This window comes from Mytilus edulis, chromosome 3 (genome assembly GCF_963676685.1).
Source record: "Mytilus edulis chromosome 3, xbMytEdul2.2, whole genome shotgun sequence".
Classification (NCBI taxonomy): domain Eukaryota; kingdom Metazoa; phylum Mollusca; class Bivalvia; order Mytilida; family Mytilidae; genus Mytilus; species Mytilus edulis.
This window is the reverse complement of record NC_092346.1, coordinates 16,435,102-16,459,426: the sequence shown is the minus strand read 5'-3', so window position 1 is coordinate 16,459,426 and position 24,325 is coordinate 16,435,102. Positions and strand designations below refer to the sequence as shown.

General features: G+C 32.6%; 1 protein-coding gene across 1 annotated transcript; it reads right to left on the bottom strand.

Annotated features, from left to right (window-relative positions):
• Positions 1–4,905: 4,905 nt before the first annotated feature.
• LOC139515911 (fibroblast growth factor receptor 4-like) lies at positions 4,906–24,250 on the bottom strand. The gene is made up of 3 exons (XM_071305670.1): positions 16,080–24,250; positions 8,592–8,841; positions 4,906–7,352 (listed from the first exon to the last, which is right to left on the bottom strand). Exons 1-3 carry the CDS (start codon positions 16,082–16,084, stop codon positions 7,299–7,301), a joined length of 309 nt encoding a protein of 102 aa, XP_071161771.1. The 5' UTR covers positions 16,085–24,250; the 3' UTR covers positions 4,906–7,298.
• Between the last annotated feature and the right edge of the window lie 75 nt (positions 24,251–24,325).

Sequence of the window (24,325 nt, the reverse complement as noted above, 5' to 3'; positions counted from 1 at the left end):
TCCCTCTTCACTCTAGTTTTTCTAAATTTATGGTTGCCCCTGGTCCTACTGTCCCCTGTTGTGTAGTATTTGGCTGGATGAATGGCAATCATCTCGTGTTGAGTCTTGTAACACAGCACCAGACACTGTTTCCATCGTCTGTGTTGCAGTGATTCCCACTGAAGTTGGTCCAGTAGCTTAGTTTCACATCCATGAGAGATTTTTTTTACTTAACGAGTAGCTAGTCTATCTGCTATCAATATCTATGTAGCAGCTAGGCTAGCTACACGTTCAATAGTCATAATTAAATCTATGTAACTTAAGGCTGACTGTTTTGTGGCATTTCTTGTTTGTGAGATTAACAAAGTCTCAACGTGTTTTATTTTTAACAAACTGTCCTAGGTGGTCGTCAGTAGCGTACACAACAAAACAGAAATGCATTAAATTCTGTCCTGTGAAGTTGAATAGACTATGCACGGGAAATAGTGCAGCCACGCATATTAGAAGCATTTTATGCACACAAGCGCCTTGAAATGTCATGCCGTGCATATCGTCACATTGCACAAGGTATGTTCAATTTGCACCTTATGTATGTCATATTGTCCTTGGTCTTATGAAAATATTACTAGAGATAAGACCGTGGTGTCTTGTATATGTAATATATGGTCCATGGTCTTATGAAAATATTACTAGAGCTAAGACCATGGCGTCTTGTGTATGTCATATGGGGTCCCTGGTCTTATGAAATTATTACTAGAGATAAGACCGTGGTGTCTTGTGTATGTTATATAGGGTCCCTGGTCTTTGAAAATATTACTAGAGATAAGACCATGGTGTCTTGTGTATGACATATAAGGTCCCTGGTCTTTGAAAATATTACTAAAGATAAGATCGTGGTGTCTTGTGCATGTCATATAGGGTCCCTGGTCTTATGAAAATATTACTAGAGATAAGACCATGGTGTCTTGTGTATGTCATATAAGGTCCCTGGTCTTTGAAAATATTACTAGAGATAAGACCATGGGGTCTTGTGTATGTCATATGGGGTCCATGGTCTTTGAAAATATTACTAGAGATACGACCTTGGTGTCTTGTGTATGTCATATGGGGTCCCTGGTCTTATGAAATTATTACTAGAGATAAGACCATGGGGTCTTGTGTATGTTATATGGGGTCCCTGGTCTTTGAAAATATTACTAGAGATACGACATTGGTGTCTTGTGTATGTCATATGGGGTCCCTGGTCTTATGAAAATATTACTAGAGATAAGACCATGGGGTCTTGTGTATGTCATATTGGGTCCCTGGTCTTATGAAAATATTACTAGAGATAAGACCATGGTGTCTTGTGTATGTCATATGGGGTCCTTGGTCTTTGTAAATATTACTAGAGATACGACCTTGGTGTCTTGTGTATGTCATATGGGGTCCCTGGTCTTATGAAATTATTACTAGAGATAAGACCATGGGGTCTTGTGTATGTCATATTGGTTCCCTGGTCTTATGAAATTATTACTAGAGATAAGACCATGGGGTCTTGTGTATGTTATATGGGGTCCCTGGTCTTTGAAAATATTACTAGAGATAAGACCATGGCGTCTTGTGTATGTCATATGGGGTCCCTGGTCTTATGAAAATATTACTAGAGATAAGACCATGGGGTCTTGTGTATGTCATATTGGGTCCCTGGTCTTATGAAAATATTACTAGAGATAAGACCATGGTGTCTTGTGTATGTCATATGGGGTCCTTGGTCTTTGTAAATATTACTAGAGATACGACCTTGGTGTCTTGTGTATGTCATATGGGGTCCCTGGTCTTATGAAATTATTACTAGAGATAAGACCATGGGGTCTTGTGTATGTCATATTGGGTCCCTGGTCTTATGAAATTATTACTAGAGATAAGACCATGGGGTCTTGTGTATGTCATATTGGGTCCCTGGTCTTATGAAAATATTACTAGAGATAAGACCATGGTGTCTTGTGTATGTCATATGGGGTCCTTGGTCTTTGTAAATATTACTTAGGATAAGACCATGGGGTCTTGTGTATGTCATATAGGGTCCCTGGTCTTTGAAAATATTACTAGAGATACACCTTGGTTTGTTGTACGTTGCACCTTTTAGAAAAGGATTTTCAATTGTGTCCATGTCTCTGGTGATAACAATGTGTTCTTAGAGATGAAATGTGTTCTTATAGATGAAATGACCCGCTCGGTTTATATCCTGTTACTTATTCGTTCCTTAATCGCTTTTAATACGCGTGATTTACGTTGCACCTTGAAATAAATCGTTTTTTAATTGTGTTCATGTCACTGGTGGTAATTATGTGTTCTCTGAGTTGAAAAACCCCTATTAGCGCCTATGTACCCGTTTCACCGCTACACTGATATCCTGTTAATTATTCGTTCCTTATTCGCTTATAAAACGTGTGTTATGCGTTTCACTTTAACAAAAGAAATATTTTTGTGTCTCTGGTTGTAATTGTCGGTTCTAAAAGGTGAAATAACCTTAATAGAACATATCTTCCCGTTTCAGCGCTCGACTCAGTGATACCCTGTTACTTATTCGACCCTTATTCGCTTTTAAAACGTGTGTTATGCTTTGCACTTTAAAAAAGAAATGATTTTGTGTCTCTGGTGGTAACTGTCGGTTCTTAGAGGTGAAATAACCCTAAAAGAACATATGTACCCGTTTCAGCGCTCGACTGGTACCCTGTTACTTATTCGTTCCTTATTCGCTTTTAAAATGTGTGTTATGCGTTACACTTTAAAAAAGAAATAGTTTTGTGTCTCTGGTGGTAACAGTATTGGTTCTTAGAGGTGAAATTACCCTAATAGAATATATGTACCCGTTTCAGCGCTAAAGTGATACCCTGTTACTTATTCGTTCCTTATTCGCTTTTAATGCGCAGGGTATACGTTCTTATAATACGTTTGTTGTACGTTGCACCTTTTAGAAAAGGATTTTCAATTGTGTTCATGTCTCTGGTGGTAACAATGTGTTCTTAGAGATGAAATGACCCTATTTGCGCGCATGTACCCGTTCCAGAGCTCTGTTAATACCCTGTTACCTATTCGTTACCTATTCGCTTTTTTACGTTTGTTGTACGTTGCACCTTTTAGAAAAGGATTTTGCAATTGTGTTCATATCTCTGGTGGTAATAATGTGTTCTTATAGATGAAATATCCTTATTAGCGCGTATGTTCCCGTTCCAGCGCTCGGATAATACCCGGTTACTTATTCGTTCCTTATTCGCTTTTAATGCGCAGGGTATACGTTGCACTTTAAAATAAATCGTTTTTTAATTGTGTTCATGTCTCTGGTGGTAACAATGTGTTCTTAGAGATGAAATTACCCTATTAGAGCGCATGTACCCGTTCCAGCACTCGGTAAATACCCTGTTACCTATTTGTTACCTATTCACTTATAATACGTTTGTTGTACGTTGCACCTCTTAGAAAAGGACTTTCAATTAAGTTCATATCTCTGGTGGTAATAATGTTTTCTTATAGATGAAATACCCCTATTAGCGCTATTATTTTTATTGAATATTGCGGTGGACACGTTGCTTGTTTATGTGTTCTGTGTCATTTTGGTCTCTTGTGGAGAGTTGTCTCTTAAGCAATCATACCACATCTTCACATTTTTATATGTCTTATTATGTATATTTTATGTATATGTTCCGGACCATATGAGTATTTGGACCATACGCGTATGGTCATGACCATATGGGTATATACTGATATGGTCCGACCGTACGCGTATGGTCGGGGTAATTAACACTCTGTTACAGTTTACTTTTTTTAAATACTTCTAAACTCTGCATATGGTATGACCGTTCATTAAAAAGACGCTATCATGTAGGTAATTTTATTATTATATTATAATAAAAAGATAAGCTAAATAAAAATAAGAAGTTTCACATAGTTATTTTACTTAATTGTCAAATTTATAGTAAACACATTTTATACCGATGGTCATTACCGATGGTCATTACCGATTTGTTATTTCGAGTAAATGGCAATAGGTCGACTAAAAAATTAAATACCAAAAACTTCTTAATGAACTGTTACATTTATATAAGAAGTCACTGCACTGGAAAGTAACATTCAATTAGTTTATTTAAGTTGTGTTGTGAAGATGGTGTATTGCAGTCATGTTACGATATTTGAGATGTAGAGCTTCTTAAAAACACCGTAGACATCGGAATGGCCAAAGAGCTCGGTATCACTGTATGCAGCTGCAAGAAAGGCTTGTTTTCACTCGCAAACAAAATGTGTAAATGAAAACGATCGTGCACAAATTTCTTGCAAATGCAAAAAAGCTATGATACCATGTGGAAGTGAATGTCAACCAAGCCTACATGCACGAATGTAACTAGCGATGAAAACTAACTATGTCATCAATATTCAATTTTTACGAAGTTTTTGGATTATAAAATTAAAAAATTGTCATGTTTTTAGATAAAGTTTTTGTATTATTGAAACATTATATACCCTTCCGGAGCACCTGAGATCACCCCTAGTTTTTGTTGGGGTTCGTGTTGTTTATTCTTTAGTTTTCTATGTTGTGTCATGTGTACTATTGTTTTTCTGTTTGTCTTTTTCATTTTTAGCCATGGCGTTGTCAGTTTGTTTTAGATTTATGAGTTTGATTGTCCCTTTGGTGTCTTTCGTCCCTCTTTTATAATGTAATTTGAAAAAAAATATACCTCATATGGTCCGGCCCGTTAAAAACCAAATGAGTATTATACTCATATGGTCCGACCATACGCGTATGGTCGGACCATATGAGTATACGCATATGGTCATGACCATACACGTATGGTCAAAATACTCATATGGTCCGGAATATATATAATGAACGCATTTCTAACCCTTTTGAAACCATAAAGCACATGCATATGTATAAAGAAAATTGCAAAAGATTTATATTTTTTTTATTAGATACTATAATCAATAACAGATAAGAATAACAATACATTAAATCATTCGAAAACTGTTCATCTCAAAATGTTTAAATGTTCAATAAATGTTCAATACTGTTCAATCACACAATTGACCACTGAGCGTTTTTCAGCTCTATTGTTGCTTATCTATTCTCTATATGAGCAATCTCATATTTGATTATTGTTTTTACATATTTTAATTCCAGTGAAATATAATTTAATTAGAGCCGGCTAAATAGCAAATTTGCTATTTTGCCGCTGCCAGTCAAATAGCCACTGCCTTTTTTTTTACTATACATTCAATTTTTACTTGAGATCAACAATGTTAATTTTAGAACTGTATTTTCTTCAATTTAAGAACCTTGCTAAACTGCAAAAAAGATATGTTTTAGGAAAACAAAGTTCTCAATCACAACTTCGAAGATATTTATAAATATCTTGATCTTGGACTACTTGGTATTTTTTGCAATTTATTTTAATCTTTATATGATAATGTACTCCAAAGGTTAGTTTTATTTATAGACGAGATTAAAAAATGCAGAAGAATATAAGCTCTCTAAATATAAAAATGCTGTATATTATATTCCCATGAAGCATTTAAAATAAGAAAAGCAAAACCTGAACCTCGTTGGCATTTTGACTGTCCCTCTGGTATCTTTCGTCCCTCTTTTTTAGATATCCATGATTTATCCTTATTCTGTACATGGGATTTGAAAACTGACATGTATTCTTTTAACTTGCGAAAACCAAGAAAATGCTTATTTGGGCCCTTTTTGGCCCCTAATTCCTAAACTGTTGGGACCAAAACTTACAAAAACAATCCAAACCTTTCTTTTATGGTCATAAACCTAATGTTTAAATTGCATAGATTTCTATTTACTTAAACTAAAGTTATAGTGCGAAAACCAAAAGTATTCGGACGACGACGACGACAACGCCAACCTGATACCAATATACGACCAAAAAATTAAAATTTTTGCGGTCGTATAAAAAAGTTAAAGCACTTTACCCATCTTGGTCGTTGGGTCCAAACAACCTTAGGTAATTCCCTATCATTTGTACTTATTGTTGACAAAGCTGTGCCGTAGGGAATTTTTGATAAATTAAAGTTGGAAGGTGGTAACACTACCCAAACTTTAAACCTTATAAAACCTTACCCACCTTGGTCCCATCATTTGAACTAAGTGTGGACAAAACCTTTCCCGATGGGATTTTTTTTTATGCATTGCAGAATAAAGGAGGTTGTTTCACCCTACCATAACTTTGGAACTCAACTAAAATAGTCCCACCTTTTACCACCTAAGGATTCGGGTCAAAGCAACCTTAGGCAATTGGCTATTATTGGTACCGTGTGTGGATAAAAGCTTAGCATAAGGTTGTCTTAAACACATTTCATTTACCAAAAACTTCTCATTTCCTCTTGCTAAACTGCATCTGCTATGCTTCTTTAATATGTACACATGTATGAATTTAAATGAAAATTTAATTCACTTATTTTCATTCTTCTAAATAATCAAAATTTGTACATTTGTATTCATTGAAATGTATACTAAAGTAATTCAACAGTATAACCAAAATCATATATAAAATAGTGTATAATGTTGCAAAGCATGAGCCAATAAAAAACAGTATTGTGCCTGCACAATTTCTACTTTCAGAATGATAAAACAGAAAAAACTATATTGACAATCCTGTGTATTGTTAGCTTAATTTTGTTGTAAAATTTAATATAGAAAATGTGGAAAAATGATGCAAATTTTACAGATCATAACTATAAAAGAACATTTTTGCTGTAAAATTAGTCAGTTGGCATTTCAACAACCAGGAGTATAGTTTCGTCATTTGATCGAAATAATTTGTTTAATACTCCCGGACAGTTCGCTGATTTGAATTTCATTATTTCTCAAAAGATCACAATTTGAAGTTCGTTCGTCGTCATTTGAACGCATTTTCGTCACAATTAATATAAATTGTCATCAAAAAACTTTGGACATTTCCATTTAAAAAATGACTTGAAATAAGTTCCTGTACTTTACATGATTAAACATATTTATCCTTGTCAACACAAATCACAAAAAAAAAAATCACAGACACTGGATTTCTAATAGTATTTCTTTGTCTTTGGTGTCAATGAGGTTGCACAGGTTGAACATTAGAGCAACAAAAACTTTTTTTTTGTTCACTATAGCACTTGTTGTAAAAACATGAGATTGAATAAGATGCATGGTTGTCTTCTTTGAACAATTAAGTCAAGTATAATTCAATATGTGGAAGACGATCTAGATGATTGAGATAATGAAACAACCACTGCCTATTAGTATAAAACACAGTTGTCAGTGAATGCCTCGTACATGAGAGAGACTATGATCATGATGATATGATGGGATGTATACTGTTACAATCATCTAGATTTGGATATTCCTGAAATGAAAAAAAAATATATTTGAAGAAGTATTGCAACTTTAGTTATAGCTAAAAATGGCAAAGTTTACTTAAAACTACTAATTAATAAGCAGGTTGTCTGATTCATTTGAAAATGTCAGGGCAGACAGATCTTGTCCTGATTAACAATATTACTCCATGTCAGATTTGATGTAAATGCTTTGGTTTCAGAGATATAAGCCAAATCTACATTTTACCCTTATGTTCTATTTTTAGCTATGGAGGCCATTTTGGTTATATCTTTTAAACACTTTACTCCAATGATGATTGTGGCCAAGTTTGGTTAAGTTTGGCCCAGTAGTTTCAGAGATTTTTGTAAAAGTTCAGGCTAGGTGAGCTAAAAATAGCCAAATAATTTTGATGAGAGAAACCTGTGTTCAAAACCCATAACAATAAGTTTGTTTCACTTTTTTGTCATAATTCAATAAGATGTATCACCTCAAAGATTAAATGAACCTGTCAAAACGTGGAAGTCGTCAAGTTAAAGTTAAAATAATTTGGAATTTTCTTGTTTCATAAATAATAAAAAAAACAAAAATCTTCCTTTTGGATAACAAATAGTTATCAAAGGTACCAGGATTATAATTAAGTACGCCAGACGCGCGTTTCGTCTACATAACACTCATCAGTGATGCTCATATTAAAATATTTATAAAGCCAAACAAGTACAAAGTTGAATAGCATTGAGGATCCAAAATTCCATTATTGATATTCAAACAGGAATGCATGACAACTGATGAATTCCAGGAAGACAACTATGAGGATCTGTTTGTGAAATGACAATATAATGTTGTCTTTGTCTGTAGACAAAACTTGGATGAGGATACCATACATTTTTTGTTTATAACCGTTGAGTAATTAAATTTCAAGGATAACAAATTTAAGAAATGATGACAAAATAGCATACCACTCATATTGTTAGAAATGTGAAAGATATTTTTTTTTACATATTTGTGGTCTTGAAAGATATTTTTTACTTTTTTTTCCTACCGACCAACCTGACTTTTTAATGTGAAAAATATGTAAACCAGCAAAATTGAAAAACCCTGGCCTAACAGAAAATACATACAAAATTACACTGACATTTGTATAATATAGACATATATTTGAGAACAAGATTTATAAAGTAAATATCAAACTTTAAATGAATTTATAAAAAAAACCATTTTGACTATTTATTTTTTCTGATAATTCCATAATTATAGAATAAATACTTACTTCACTTCTGTTGTCCATAGAGGTCAACATTTTATTAAAATCAATAACAAGGTTATTGAAAGATGGTCGCCCTGATGGATTCTCATGCCAACAGGACTGCATCGTTTTATTAATTATTTCTGAAGCATATGGAGGTCTGCCCATTCTATGACCTTCTTTTAAAAGTTCAAATAATCTTTCCACAGGTACAGATGGATAAGGATTCCCTCCGAGTGTAAATATCTCCCACAACAATACTCCATAGGACCAACTATGAAAAAAAGATTAAAATTGTAAAGAACAAGGATTAATATATTTATGAATAAATTTAAATTACTTAGTGAATCAAAATATGCTTTTATTTCAACCATCTTTGCAATTTATTTTTACTTGAAGCAAGGTCCTACAAAAATCAGTCATCATAAAGTATCTGTAAGGCCTTTTTTGGGGGAAAATATTACTGCTGTAGAACCTGTGATATAAATTCGTTAAGGTGGTACCCAACACTTTAACTCAAATTAATTTGGCTCCTTTAATTTTCTTAAAATGTTGACAAAGTATTTACTTTGACCCTTTGACAAAAATATAAAAATTTCAAAAAGTTTGAACCAACCGTTTGATCAGAAAAAATTACACTGGTTATATAGCAGTTTGACAAACACTTATTTTGATCATTGAGAAGCTTAATACTCCCTTATGATGCCCCTCATGGGGGGGTCCTAGTAATCACATAATCACCATTTTTTTGCCAATATAATCACATAATCATTAAATATTTGCTTATCGTTAGTAATCAAATAATCATAAACTAAAAATACAGTCCTAGGTAATCAAATAATCATGAAATATTTGGCTTAATAATCAAATAATCATTAAAAAAACGGCCAAGTAATCACATAATCAAAAACCCCATGAGGGCCCTCCCTTATGAACACAACGTCATTAAAACGTTCTGCTGATTTTACAGAGTTATCTCCCTGTAGTGTTAGGTACCATCTTAAGATGATATACAGGCATACATGTCAAGTGACATGATATTCGCGTGTAATACACGCTTTTTTAACAGTTTACACACGAGGATTTTGTCACTTGCGTGCATTGTACAGTACAATATGAAACAAGTTGAATTAAACTATAGTAGCAGTCTTTTGACCTTTGTTTTCGTAAGACTTAATTTCCAGAACATCTACATCATGTTTCTTATAAATGCTAACACAAATTCTTTATAGAATATGGAATCATTTTACTGTTTGTTCAAATCTTTCAGTATTTTAAGCTATAAAATAAAATCCTCTGTTCAAAACAGTTCTCTTTTTTATGTTTTTATTAATATCCAATAATGGCACTTTTCCCTAGTTAATTAAGATTGGAGTTGAGTGCACCTACACAAGGGTGCAATCAACATTTTTTTTCTCTATGACATCATATTTTAGGGACTATGCATGAGTGACCCTTAGTGGTGGAAGGATTAATAAAGATACTTGTATAAAACTAGATATCACTGAAATCAGAATGATCCCTAGTTTATAATGAAATAAAAAAAAAGCGACTTTTAATATATTAAAATAATTTCATCCAAAGAACATTGGGAGGGGGGGGGGGCTTAAAAAAAACTGAAATCAGGTCATGCACACACCTATGAAGACCTGATTGATGTCTTTTGGGGTATTGGTGGCAGAGTGCTCTATAGTAGTCAAAAAAATAACAAACCAGATGCCCCGCAGGGCGCAGCTGTATACTACCGCAGAGTCAAACCTTGAAAAGTTGGCGCAAGTATGGACACAACATAAAAGCTTGGTACAGCTCTGAATTTGGATTGTGATTAAATAGTTGACACAATATAGGTTTCTGACACGAATGAATGTGGTCTATGAACTTAAACATAAAAACTTAAAAATTTCAAATTGGACATTTAAAAACCAATTATGCCCAAATTGGCACCTCAATCAACCAGATGCTCCGAAGGGGGCAGCTTTATACGACAGCAGAGGTTGAACCCTGAACGGTTGGGGCAAGTATGGACACAACATAAAAGCTTGATACAGCTCTGAATTTGGATTGTGATTAAATAAATATAAATAGTTGACACAATATAGGTTTCTGACACAGAATGAATGTGGTCTAACAACTCAAACATAAAAACTTAAAAATTTCAAATTGGACATTTAAAAACCTATTATGGTCCAATATCCAAAATCTAAATATATGGTTAGATTCAGCATATCATAAAACCCCAAGAATTAAATCTTTGATGAAACCAAATCATGTTCAATTTTAGATCCCTTTAATTAGACCTCAATGTGGACCAATTTGATAACCAGGTCCAAATATTAACCAGATGCTCCGCAGGGCGCAGCTTTATACGACCGCATAGGTTGAACCCTGAACGGTCGGGGTAAGTATGGACACAACATTTAAGCTGGATTCAGCTCTAAATTTGGATTGTGATTAAATAGTTGACACAGCATAGGTTTTGGACACAGAATGAATGTAGTCTAATGAACTTAAAATAATTTTTTTGTCTTTGAGCAATCACTATGCTGTTGAATATTAATCCTCTCAAAAAAATGGTTGAAGAAATTTTCTTTTTATTTATGAAATCTGAAATGAGAAAAATTAACCCCCCCCCCCCCCCCCCCCACCACCATTTTTTTTTCACATCCCCCTTTCCCTTTTTTCAAAACTGATCTCAATTCAAATTTCTAATGGAGTTTGAAACAATAACTACTCATTTAAATACATCATAAAATATTAAAATGTAACAAAAAGTGCTTGTTATCACTGAATGGTAAAGAGTGTTTTAATTTATCAGTTGGTAGTAAAAGTGAATATACATTGTGCATTGTATAAAACAATGATTTAAGTTGATTCAACTACTATTCTGGACAAAGAAAGATAACTCCAATCAATTGAAAATTTCTTGCTATTGCACAATATTGTGCAATTAGATATTTCTTGCTATTGCGCAATACTGTGCAATTGAAAATATTTGCTATTGCACAATACTGTGCAATTGAAGATTTCTTGCTATTGCACAATACTGTGCAATTGAACATTTTTTGCTATTGCACAATACTGTGCAATTGAAGATTTCTTGCTATTGCTGAATACTGTGCAATTGAAAATTTCTTGCTATTGCACAATACTTAATATAATAATTTTGGATCCTGATTTGAACCAACTTGTAAACTGGGCCCATAATCAAAAATCTATGTACATGATTAAATTCAGCATATCAAAAAAGCCAAAGAATTCAATTTTTATTAAAATCAAACTTAGTTTAATTTTGGACCCTTTGGTATTTAATGTAGACCAATTTGAAAACGGGACCAAAAATTAAGAATCTACATACACAGTTAGATCAGGCATATCAAAGAACCCCAATTATTCAATTTTTGATGAAATCAAACAAAGTTCAATTTTGGACCCTTTGGGCCCCTTATTCCTAAAAATCTGTTGGGACCAAAACTCCCAAAATCAAACCCAACCTTCCTTTTATGGTCATAAACCTTGTGTTTAAATTTCAAAGATTTCTATTTACTTATACTAAAGTTATGGTGCGAAAACCAAGAATAATGCTTACTTGGGCCCCTTTTTGGCCCCTTATTCCTAATCTGTTCAGACCTCAACTCCCAAAATCAATCCCAACCTTTCTTTTGTGGTCATATACCTTGTGTTTAAATTTCATTGATTTCTATTCACTTATACTAAAGTTATTGTGCGAAAACCAAGAATAATGCTTATTTGGGCCCTTTTTTGGCCCCTAATTCCTAAAATTTTGGGACCAAAACTCCCAAAATCAATCTCAACCTTCCTTTTTTGGTCATAAACCTTGTGTCAAAATTTCATAGATTTCTATTTACTGAAACTAAAGTTATAGTGCGAAAACCAAGAAAATGCTTATTTGGGCCCTTTTTGGCCCCTAATTCCTAAAATTTTGGGACCAAAACTCCCAAAATCAATCTCAACCTTCCTTTTGTGGTTATAAACGTTGTTTTAAAATTTCATAGATTTCTATTCACTTTTAGTAAAGTTAGAGTGCGAAAACTAAAAGTATTCGGACGACGACGACGACGACGCAGGACGACGACGCCAACGTGATAGCAATATACGGTCGTATAAAAATCTAAATACATGGTTAGATTCAGCATATTGAAGAACCCCATACATTCAATTTTTGTTGAAATCAAACAAAGTTTAATTTTTGACCCTTTGGTCAAAGGCTGTTCCAATAGATAAACCATCTAACATCATAGTACTATCTTACTACACCATAAAAAAACAATTATACCAAGGATGTTTCAATAGATAAACCATCTTACATCATATAATTATATTACTACACCATAAAAACCAATTATACCAAGCATGTTTCAATAGATATACCATAAAAAATCGTAGTACTATCTCACTAAACAATAAAAACCAATTATACCAAGCATGTTCCAATAGATAGACCATCTAACATCATAGTACTATCTTACTACACAATAAAAAGTAATTATACCAAGCAGGTTTTAATAGATAGACCATCTAACATCATAGTACTATCTTACTACACCATAAAAACCAATTATACCAAGGATGTTTCAATAGATAGCCCATCTTACATTATAGTACTATCTTACTACACAATAAAAACCAATTATACCAAGGATGTTTCAATAGATAAACCATCTAACATCATATAATTATATTACTACACCATAAAAACCAAATATACCAAACATGTTTCAATAGATAGACCATCTTACATGATAGTACAATCTTACTAAACAATAAAATCCAAATATACCAAGCATGTTTCAATAGATATACCATATAAAATCGTAGTACTATCGCGCTACACAAAAAAAAAACCAATTACATCAAGCATGGTTCAATAGATAGCCCATCTAACATTAAAGTACTATCTTACTACACCACAAGAGTGCACACACTGAAATGTCTCGCCTTCTTTACTAATTCCTGATACTATCTTGATAGACCTAAATATAAAGCTTTATTACAACTGTCACATAAACTCAACATTAACCAAGAAAAGGAAACATTTATCAATCAACCATGAAAATGAGGCCAAGGTCAGATGAACCATGCCAGGCAGACATGTACAGCTAACAATTTTTCAATACAACAAATATAGTTGACTTATTGCTTATAAATAAAGAAAAACAGACCACAACACACAAACACTTAAAACTTAGCAATGGACCGTGAAAATGAGGTCAAAGTCAAATTAAACCAGCCTAACCAACATAAAGATCATAAAATATGTCCATACACCAAATATAGTTGACCTAATGCATAAAGTATTAGAAAAATAGACCAAAACTAAAAACTTAACTTTGACCACTGAACCATTAAAAAAAAGGTCAAGGTCAGATGACACCTGTCAGCTAGACATCTACACCTTACAATCATTCCATACACCAATTATAGTAGACCTATTGCATATAGTATAAGAAAAACAGAGCAAAACACAAAAACTTAACTATAACCACTGAACCATGAAAAAATGAGGTCAAGGTCAGATGACACCTGTCAGCTAGACATGTACACCTTACAATCATTCCATACACCAATTATAGTAGACCTATTGCATATAGTATAAGAAAAACAGACCAAAACACAAAAACTTAACTATAACCACTGAACCATGAAAATGAGGTCAAGGTCAGATGACACCTGTCAGCTAGACATGTACACCTTACAATCATCCATACACCAATTATAGTAGACCTATTGCATATAGTATAAGAAAAACAGACCAAAACACAAAAACTTAACTATAACCACTGAACCATGAAAATGAGGTCAAGGTCAGATGACACCTGCCAGTTGGACATGTACACCTTACAGTCCTTCCATACACCGAATATACTAGACCTATTGCTTATAGTATTGAAAACGGGACCAAAAATTAAGAATCTACATACACAGTTAGATTTGGCATATCAAAGAACCCCAATTATTCAATTTTTGATGAAATCAAACAAAGTTTAATTTTGGACCCTTTGGGCCCTTTATTCCTAAACTGTTGGGACCAAAACTCCCAAAATCAATACCAACCTTCTTTTTATGGTCATAAACCTTATGTTTAAATTTCATAAATTTCTATTTATAAATACTAAAGTTATGGTGCAAAAACCAAGAAAAATGCTTATTTGGGTCCCTTTTTGGCCCCTAATTTCTAAACTGTTGGGACCTTAACTCCCAAAATCAATACCAACCTTCCTTTTATGGTCATACACATTGTGTTTAAATTTCATTGATTTCTATTTACTTATACTAAAGTTATTGTGCGAAAACCAAGAATAATGCTTATTTGGGCCCTTTTTTGGCCCCTAATTTCTGAACTGTTGGTACCAAAACTCCCAAAATCAATCCCAACCTTTCTTTTGTGGTCATAAACCTTGTATCAACATTTCATAGATTTCTATTTACTTAAACTAAAGTTATAGTGCGAAAACCAAGAAAATGCTTATTTGGGCCCTTTTTGGCCCCTAATTCCTAAAATATTGGGACCAAAACTGCCAAAATCAATCCCAACCTTCCTTTTGTGGTCATAAACCTTGTGTTAAAATTTCATAGATTTCTATTTACTTTTAGTAAAGTAAGAGTGCGAAAACTAAAAGTATTCGGACGACGACGACGACGACGACGACGACGACGCAGACGACGACGCCAACGTGATAGCAATATACGACGAAATTTTTTTCAAATTTTGCGGTCGTATAAAAATTTTAAAAAATCTTGATTTATTAAAACAGGGGACAATATTAGAAATTTCATCTAACATTTTGATCCTAGTTTTATTAATTTCTGAACATGTTATGATAAAATGAAATTCATCTTCCACCTCTTTATGGCATAAAGGACATATTCTATTTTCTAAAGCTGTTTTGTTGTATCTACCGCGATCAACAGCCAACATACTATAATTACTTATTCCTATTTTAGCATAATTTTTTGTAACATTTTTATCTAAATTCAATATAAGGTACTTTTCTAGTTCATACTTTACTTTAAATTTTCTGTAGGTTCTTAGTTTATTTCCATTTATTGAATTATCATCATTAAAGAGACAATTTCTCCAAAATATAATGTAAATTCCATTGAGCTTCTTCACGACGGCTAAAAGTAATCGTTTTTTTAGAGAAGAACCTACTACCACTTCATCAACAGACCACAGCTCACGTGGGGCTCTTGCTTCGTGGCTTATTCTACTATGCACACTAACAATTTGAAACAAAAGGGTTCTCATTTTATAATGAAGTTTGATGTCTTAATAGCTATTGTAGAATGAAGAACAGCAATCGAAAGGTAGTTAAACATTAATGTATGCTAGAAGATATGTTTCAGGTATTTGTCGAACCTGGGACACATGTCGTAGAAAGCTCGCTACAAGGATAGGGCGGCGACTTCGGTGGCGGCGTTATCTACCTGCCTAAAAGCTTTATATTTTAGAAAGTGGAAGACCTGGAAGCTTCATACTTTGTATATAGATACCTCATGTTACGAAGTTCCCGTCTGTCACATGTCCATTGTCCTTGGCCTCATTTTTATGGTTGTGTGACGACTTGAAAATAGTTAAGATTTTTTTTTAATGTTAATTTCTCTCCTATTAAGAGTACTAGTAATATGAGTTATATGATAACTATATTTGGTATGTGCGTACCTTGCAAGATCCTCATGCCCGTCAGACAGATTTCACTTGACCTCAACCTCATTTTTTGATCAGGGAACAAGGTTAAGTTTTGGTGGTCAAGTCCATATCTTAGATACTCTAAGAAATAGGTCTTGTATATTCGGTGTATGGAAGGACTGTCAGGTGTACATGCCCAACTGACAGGTGTTATCTGACCTTGACCTCATTTTCTTGGTTTAATGGTTATAATTAAGTTTTTGTGTTTTGGTCTGTTTTTCTTAATCTGTTTGCAATAGGTTTACTATATTTGATGTATGGAATGATTGTAAGGTGTACATGTCTAGCTGGCAGGTGTCAATTGGCCTTGAACTCATTTTCATGGTTCAGTGGTTACAGTTAAGTGTTTTGAGTTTTGGTCTTTTTTTCTATTACTATATGCAATAGGTCAACGGATTTGGCTATACTTCTTGGACCTTTTGGATTATAGCTCTTCATCTTTTATATAAGCTTTTGATTTCAAATATTTTGGCCACGAGCATCACTGAAGAGACATGTTTTGTCGAAATGCGCATCTGGTGCAAGAAAATTGGTACCGTTAATATTATTATTTGTTGTATGCAAATATATCATTATGTATTTGTCATTATCGCTATTTTGTGCATTTTGCCTTTGATCTTTTTTTGTGATAATTTTTCAGTTCGTGCTACTTGCTTGAGAAGGAAAATTATAGCTAAAAACTAAGCAGGCACGTGGCGTTGCTAGAATAGCTATAAACAGATTATCATTGGTCATCTCAACTCGATTGCCTTTCTCGATTTCGCCGTCCCGGTTCAAGCGAGAAAATCAATCTCGTTGAGATGATCAACGATATTCTAAATAAAGTCTCGCAGGTTTAATTGACTTTGATCTCATTTTCACGGTTCATTGCTCAGGTTAATTTTTTGTGTTTTGGTCAATTTTTCTTAAACTATAAGCAATAGGTCAACAATACTTGTTGTATAGAAGAATTATAAGCTCCAATTTGATTTCATTCAACAAATTAATTCATGACCTGCATGTATACGCTTAGAACACGGCAACGTAACAAATGGTGAATATTTATCATCCGTGTAATTTGGTCATAAGGATATTTGCAAACTTTCAACGGATTGCCAATGAGACAACTATTCACAAAAGACCAAAATGACACAGACATTATCAACTATAGGTCACCGTACGTAAGAGTTCATAAAATACAAATATTCCGCGTGGAACACCTCCTTTTGCTTCCTTTATTTTCACCCTTTGGATGGGACCTTCAAATTTAATTTTGCTTTCTAACCGATAAATGCATATACAAATCATGATGCATTTTTTATGTGTACTTTAAGGGCCCTTGATTGGAACAATATTCTTCTTTTTTTCTATCATAGAAATTACAATAAAACTTTCCAACAGGCTGTGTCTACTTAACGTTAACATTAATTGGTACTCGTTTCCCCTGATACATGTTAGACTGAGTCCTTTCGCCTGTAGAGTCTGTTCATCAGAAGTTCACAAAACTGTCAACGTTGCTATTACAAAAGGAGTGATTACATTAATTCAAAATCCATGACCCAAAATTTTTTACAAATGTAGTTTATGTCATAAAACATGAAGAAACAAATTTGGGAAGGGTATAAAAATATAGCAAGTAACACACTGTTCACACTAGCAATATTGACTAAGGTGATCAGACACCACTCTTCATATGTTGTCTTAGGTTAACTCTGCTCACCTTGAACACATATTGACAATGTTTACCTCTGGTCCAGTTACAATGATTCTTTGATCAAATAACACACTCATTTATGTTGGTAACCTCTGGTCACCTCGTACATATATTCATTATGTTGACCTCTGGTCACCTTACTATAATGCTCACATAACACAATCGTTCACTTTGGTTACTTCTGGTCACCAAACACATTCATTGACGTTTTTTACCTCTGGTCGCCCTAAACCGCTATTCATATATTAACTTCGGTTCATGTTTGTAGATAATATCAGTCAGTACTTGAGGTACAGTTAATGTGTACGTCAAAAAAACAAAGCATTTTCAAAGTTTTAATGGTTGCATACAATTCAGTACTCACGAGCGTTGGATGTTTGTAGATCATATTGGTCAATGCTTTAGGTACAGTTCATGTGTATGTCAAGAAGGCTGGGGATTTTGAAAGTTTTAATGGTTGCATACATTAGTACTCACAAGGGTTGTATGTTTGTAGATAATATCGGTCAGTACTTGAGGTACAGTTTATGTGTACGTCCACCAGACATAGCATTTTAAAATTTTTATGGTTGCACAACTTAGTATTCACTACGATTGGATACTTATAGATTATATTGGTCAGTACTTGAGGTACAGTTAATGTGTATGCCAAGAAGACAAAGCATTTTGAAAGTCTTAATGGTTGCATACATTAGTACTCACAAGGGTTGGGTGTTTGTAGATTATATTGGTCAGTACTTCAAGGTACAGTTAATGTGTACACCAAGAAGGAACACAAGGAATAAGATTAAGGTTATACTTATATCTATTCATGTTATCATAGTTTTGTAACAGAAATAAACAGGCCCTTAAAATTACATAGAAAATCTATTCGTAACACCAAGTTCAAAAGACAATGAAAGAAGAAGAACAAAGGCTTCATCAGAACATGACATACAAATTACACTGACTTGGGTCAGACAAATGGATTTTTTAAATAATAACAGCAACAGATTCTATTCCTTTTCAATTAAAAACTAAGATTGGTTTGCTCATTGGGAAAGACTGTCCTGTAACCTTTAGTTAATGACCTTCTACATAATGTAGTCCCTGGTGGAGCGTGGTAGCCTTGACAATCATACCACATTTTCTTGTGTCAATCAAATATTATCAATTAGAATGATTCATTTGATTCATATTTAATTAATCTTTATTGCTTTTAAGAATATTAATCAAAATGATAAACAAAAATTACAAGTATATACATTGTTTATTTCTTTAACATATACATGAATGGGAATATTATAATAAAGAATAAAAATTATAATTATAATGTTTACATATCAACACGAAAAACTGATTACATTTTCTGCAAAAAAAAAAAGTAATAATTCAATCGGTTTATAAATATATATATCTGCTATTAAAATATTTCCAAAATAAAAAGTAATTTCACCCGTTGCCTGCATTAATAATAAATAAGTGCTTATTCAAAAATTACAAATTTATCTTAATCCATAAATTCATTGTGTATATAAATAAGTTCATTCAACTTCAATAAATATAGTTTATATGTATAAGCTTATTCAAAGAAAAATAATGATATAATAATAAACTGGCATCAATTAAATGTAAAATGTTTTTGTACAATGTATAAACAGAATAGATTTGCATAAGTTATCATGTTGACTGAAGTGTATAAGTCCATGAAATGGAAATGCATCTACATAATAAACACATAAATGAAAATTACAATTTTTCATCACAGCTACACCAAAAAAGTTCTTGCCAGCTTATGCTATCTCAAATATTCCGACAACAAAAATCTACCTAAATTCAGGAAAATATCTCATGTCATTCAAATGTTATTAAAATTATTGAACTTAATATATACTTATCTAAGTCCAGTATGTTACATTTTAAAATTGATTATGATTCTATAATGTGTTTTCAAAAATAAATATATCATTCAGTGGTTGTTAATTGCAGGCTTATTTACTTATGAGTTTGTTACTAAATTTTACCAAATCTTGACTTTGATAAAAAAAAAAAATCAACACAGAGCATGTGGATCACTTTACAGATGATTTGTTGTATTAAATTTATTCTTTAAGAAACATTTTTTCTACTAGTATTTACCTATCAGTGAATGTTTGATTTTTGTTTCCCACTCCATTTGCACTGCAAGGTTGATGAAGTTGAAACAAGAGGCCTGGTAGATATTGGAAAATATCAGTGAATTAGTGTTTAGAAGCCAATAATTCAAAAATAGTAAAGGGGAATACACCTTTGTCTACATTGTCAGTATAAAAAGTATATATCATACCAAAAAGCAACATCACAAAAATACTGAACTCAAGAGGAAAATCTAATCAGAAAGTCCATAATCACATGGCAAAATCAAATGACAAAACGCACCAAAAACGAATGGACAAGAACTGTCATATTCCTGACTTGGTACAGGCATTTTCAAATATAGAAAATGGTTTGTCGTCAATAAACAACATAAAAAAATGCAAAAATCGGTGTTCCTTAAAATTACATTATAGGGGCAGCAACCAAACAATGTGTTGTTACGTTTGTAGATAATCTTGACCTGAAAAACAATTTTATCCTATGTCAGAAATGCTCTAAACTCTATTTCTTTGTTAGGTTGTGTAAGAGGGTGAGAGCGAGTTGCTTATTTGATTTTTTTTCACATAAACACATTAATTGTGCGTTTAAATTGAGAATAAGGACATCAGGATGAAAGAAAACAGGTTTTAAAAGTCTGCTAAATACATTTATGTTGTCAAAACGCTCCAGATTACACATATACATATGACTTCTTATGAGAAACACAATTTCTATAACTTGACAATCAAACTCAAATAATAAAACCACATGAAAAGTTATAATAAATTAAATAAAGATTTGTCATGTGTTCAATCAAACAAAAGACTTAATATAACAATGTATAAGATGAACTGCAAAGGAAGCATAAAAATGTGTGATCCAATAGTCTTAAATAAATATATCTCAAATGCAAGTAACTCAAAAATTCATTCGATAGGAATACCACATGTAAAAATATAAATACATCTTTGTATTAACTCAGACTGAAGTATTGATTTATGCTAAAATAAGACCTCACCTAATATGGCTAACACACTTACATTGATTTTTAAAAGTTGCTGCCTATTAATTTAAACCTACAATCATTCTTCAGATTATATGAGAATTGGTTACAGCCAACTTCAGTCATCAATTTTCAAGAAAGAGGATTCAGGCCATGTGGACAAAACAACATGCATACGAAAAGTCGTGTATCGATATCGAATCTACATTGGTCTTCTAGATACTAGATTAGTCCATGTTGATTTTATTAAGTTTAAGATACAATTTCTTGGTAGTGTAGATTTATTTCATTGTCCTGCTCACAAGCAAACTTAAAACTCACAGTAAAACCCAGTAAGATAATATAATTGAAAAAATTAAAACATTTTTTACTTCCATTAGTAAAATTCAATACATTTGTTTCGAGTTTACACTATTCAAGATGGTTTGCACTTGTTGATAGACCTAAAAGCAAAAAGTGCATACATAATTAACTTAAATTTCTGTATTTGTAAAAAACATGACAGAAGACACCATGTTCTTCATTTAGAAAAAGTTTAAGGAATGAATTAAACATTCTTCTTTTAAAAAATTGCACATTTCTTTAAAAATCTAGGCAGATAGTTTTCTGCTACAATCCAACATGGCAGACACCATTTGATATAGCTTAAGCAAATAAACAAAATAGAGTGGACATAATGTGTTTGTGGTAGGTTTTAAATTTTGGATTTTTATATACTCAGATATGATTGGTAATAATATTAATTTTGTAATCAGGAATGCATTTGACACAAGTTCTTCATTGACAAGATCATGAAGATATAATCCTTATTTCACAAAATGGGTGCATTCTTTCAATAATTGGAACAAATAATTTTAAACAATGACTAACTTGTGAAATTTAACCAATACATTTAAAAAAAGACTGCATTTGACATCTTTTCACATATATTATTAAAATAGTAGTCACAGTACTAATTGATATTTTAGTCTGCAAACATGATTCATTCATTAGTTGTTGCTGCAATTAATTGGAAACTAGCTTGCAGTAACTGTGAGTACTCATAGATCAGTACTTTATGTCTCTAGTGTTTTAGTTTAATTTTGTGATGATGTTAAACCACTGTCCTGGCTTAGAGGAGGGTTGAACCCTGTTCAAATTCAGGAGACTTTAATTCCGAGGTTATGTTTTTTTTACTGTCTCAAGGTAACAAGACTGTAATTCAGTGGTTGCACTTGTCTAATACATATGTTTCTGGTTATTGTTTGGTTTTACTTTTTATCAGATTAGGGTCTTTCATAGCTTGCTTTCAACTATGGATTTCTATTTACTTAAACTAAAGTTATAGTGCGAATACCAAGAAAATGCTTATTTGGGCCTTTTTTGGCCCCTAATTCTTAAAATCTTGGGACCAAAACTCCCAAAATCAATCCCAACCTTCCTTTTGTGGTCATAAACCTTGTGTTTAAATTTCATTGATTTCTATTTACTTATACTAAAGTTATTGTGCGAAAACGAAGATTAATGCTTATTTGGGCCCTTTTTTGGCCCCTTATTCCTAAAATCTTGGGACCAAAACTCCCAAAATCACTCCCAACCTTCCTTTTGTGGTCATAAACCTTGTGTTAAAATTTCATAGATTTCTATTCACTGTTACTAAAGTTAGAGTGCGAAAACTAAAAGTATTCAGACGATGACGAAGATGACAATTTCAATGTTGACATTATTTTCCTTTTAATTAGTGAAAACGCCTAGTTCATTATCTTCGCTAGCCAAAGGTTACCATCAACACCCGTTCTCTTCACCCTTGGTGGATTGAGTCAAGATTTGTGATAACAATGTTGCGCCATCTATTGGAAGATTAAAGTCACACCCATTCCAAATACATTATTCTTGACCAATGGTAGAACTTGAACTCTTCAATTTGGAGGTAAAAACATGTAGATTCTACACACTTGGTAAAGCCGGAAACGAAAAATATATGTCAACATTCATGCATTTGTGCATGAGACATACACACAGGAACTTCTAATAGTTGATTAAAAACCTTCAAGTTGTCAATTAATATTTTCATATGTTTAGGGATGTAAAGACTTGTTGCACAATAAACATGTGGCAACTGTTTACAAACACGTCTTACATTTACACGTGTTCATGTTATAGGCGCTTTTTGATTGGATGCAGCGAGTTTCGACTGCAACCAATAACAAGAGGCTGTCACAACGACAGCAAACCAGATTTATTAGCATTTATTTGTGTCCTGGCAATATCACAAGAACCATTACTGATGATTGGTGAAAGTGAAAATCGTCAATATCAAATTTGACCTCTATTTTGTCATCAGTATCAGCATATTAAAATTTGAAAAGCTTAGATTGAATGGTTTGTGAGTAAATGCAACAACGTGAATGGAAACACCATTTTACGATCTTTCAAGAGCCATAACTCTTGAACGGTAAAAGTCAAAATCGTCATTATTGAACTTGAACTCTATTTTGTCATCAGTAACAACATATTAAAATTACATGTTTAGCAAGTACAATTTTTGCAATTGAAAACTCTCTTTAAAAATTTAGTAAATATATAGAATATTTCACCCGTAATATACTGATTAAAATAAAAAAACACTATTTATTAAATAAATTATTTGAATGTGTAGTTACTCAAAAATATAGCATTTTATAGGCGAGTCTGAAGTTTTGTTGTGGCTCAGGTAAAAATAAAATCTGGTCAAGAAAGTTCAATGCATTATATTGTTACTATTTATATATATGTTCCTGCACAATTCATCATCTTAAACAGAAACAAAGTAAGAATTGATTTTATTGTCCATAATAATAGAAAGCAAACTTATATTCAAAGTAAAACACAATCAAGTAGATTATTTTTTGTTTAAATATCACATATTTCTTTTACAAGTTATCTATTAATGTGTATAAATAACTGCCATCATTTTTGCATATGCACAAATAAGAATAACAATATAGATATAAGAACAAAGTCGAATACATTCAGTTAAAATTTAACACCTGTCTTTTAATGCTTTTGTCAATAAACAGAACTCTTAAAGAGCCTGTGTTGCTCACCTGCATCTTTCAGAATGGCCACTTTTAAGTAAAAATCATCATAAAAGGAGAATAACTTTATTAGTTAACTTGCAATTTAAGTCATTTTAACACATTTGTAGATTCTATTCAGCTGAATATTTTTTTGTTTTTAAAGTTTCTATATATCTATTATAGTTTTCAAGATAAAAGGCAAAAAAGAAAAAAAATAGTAAT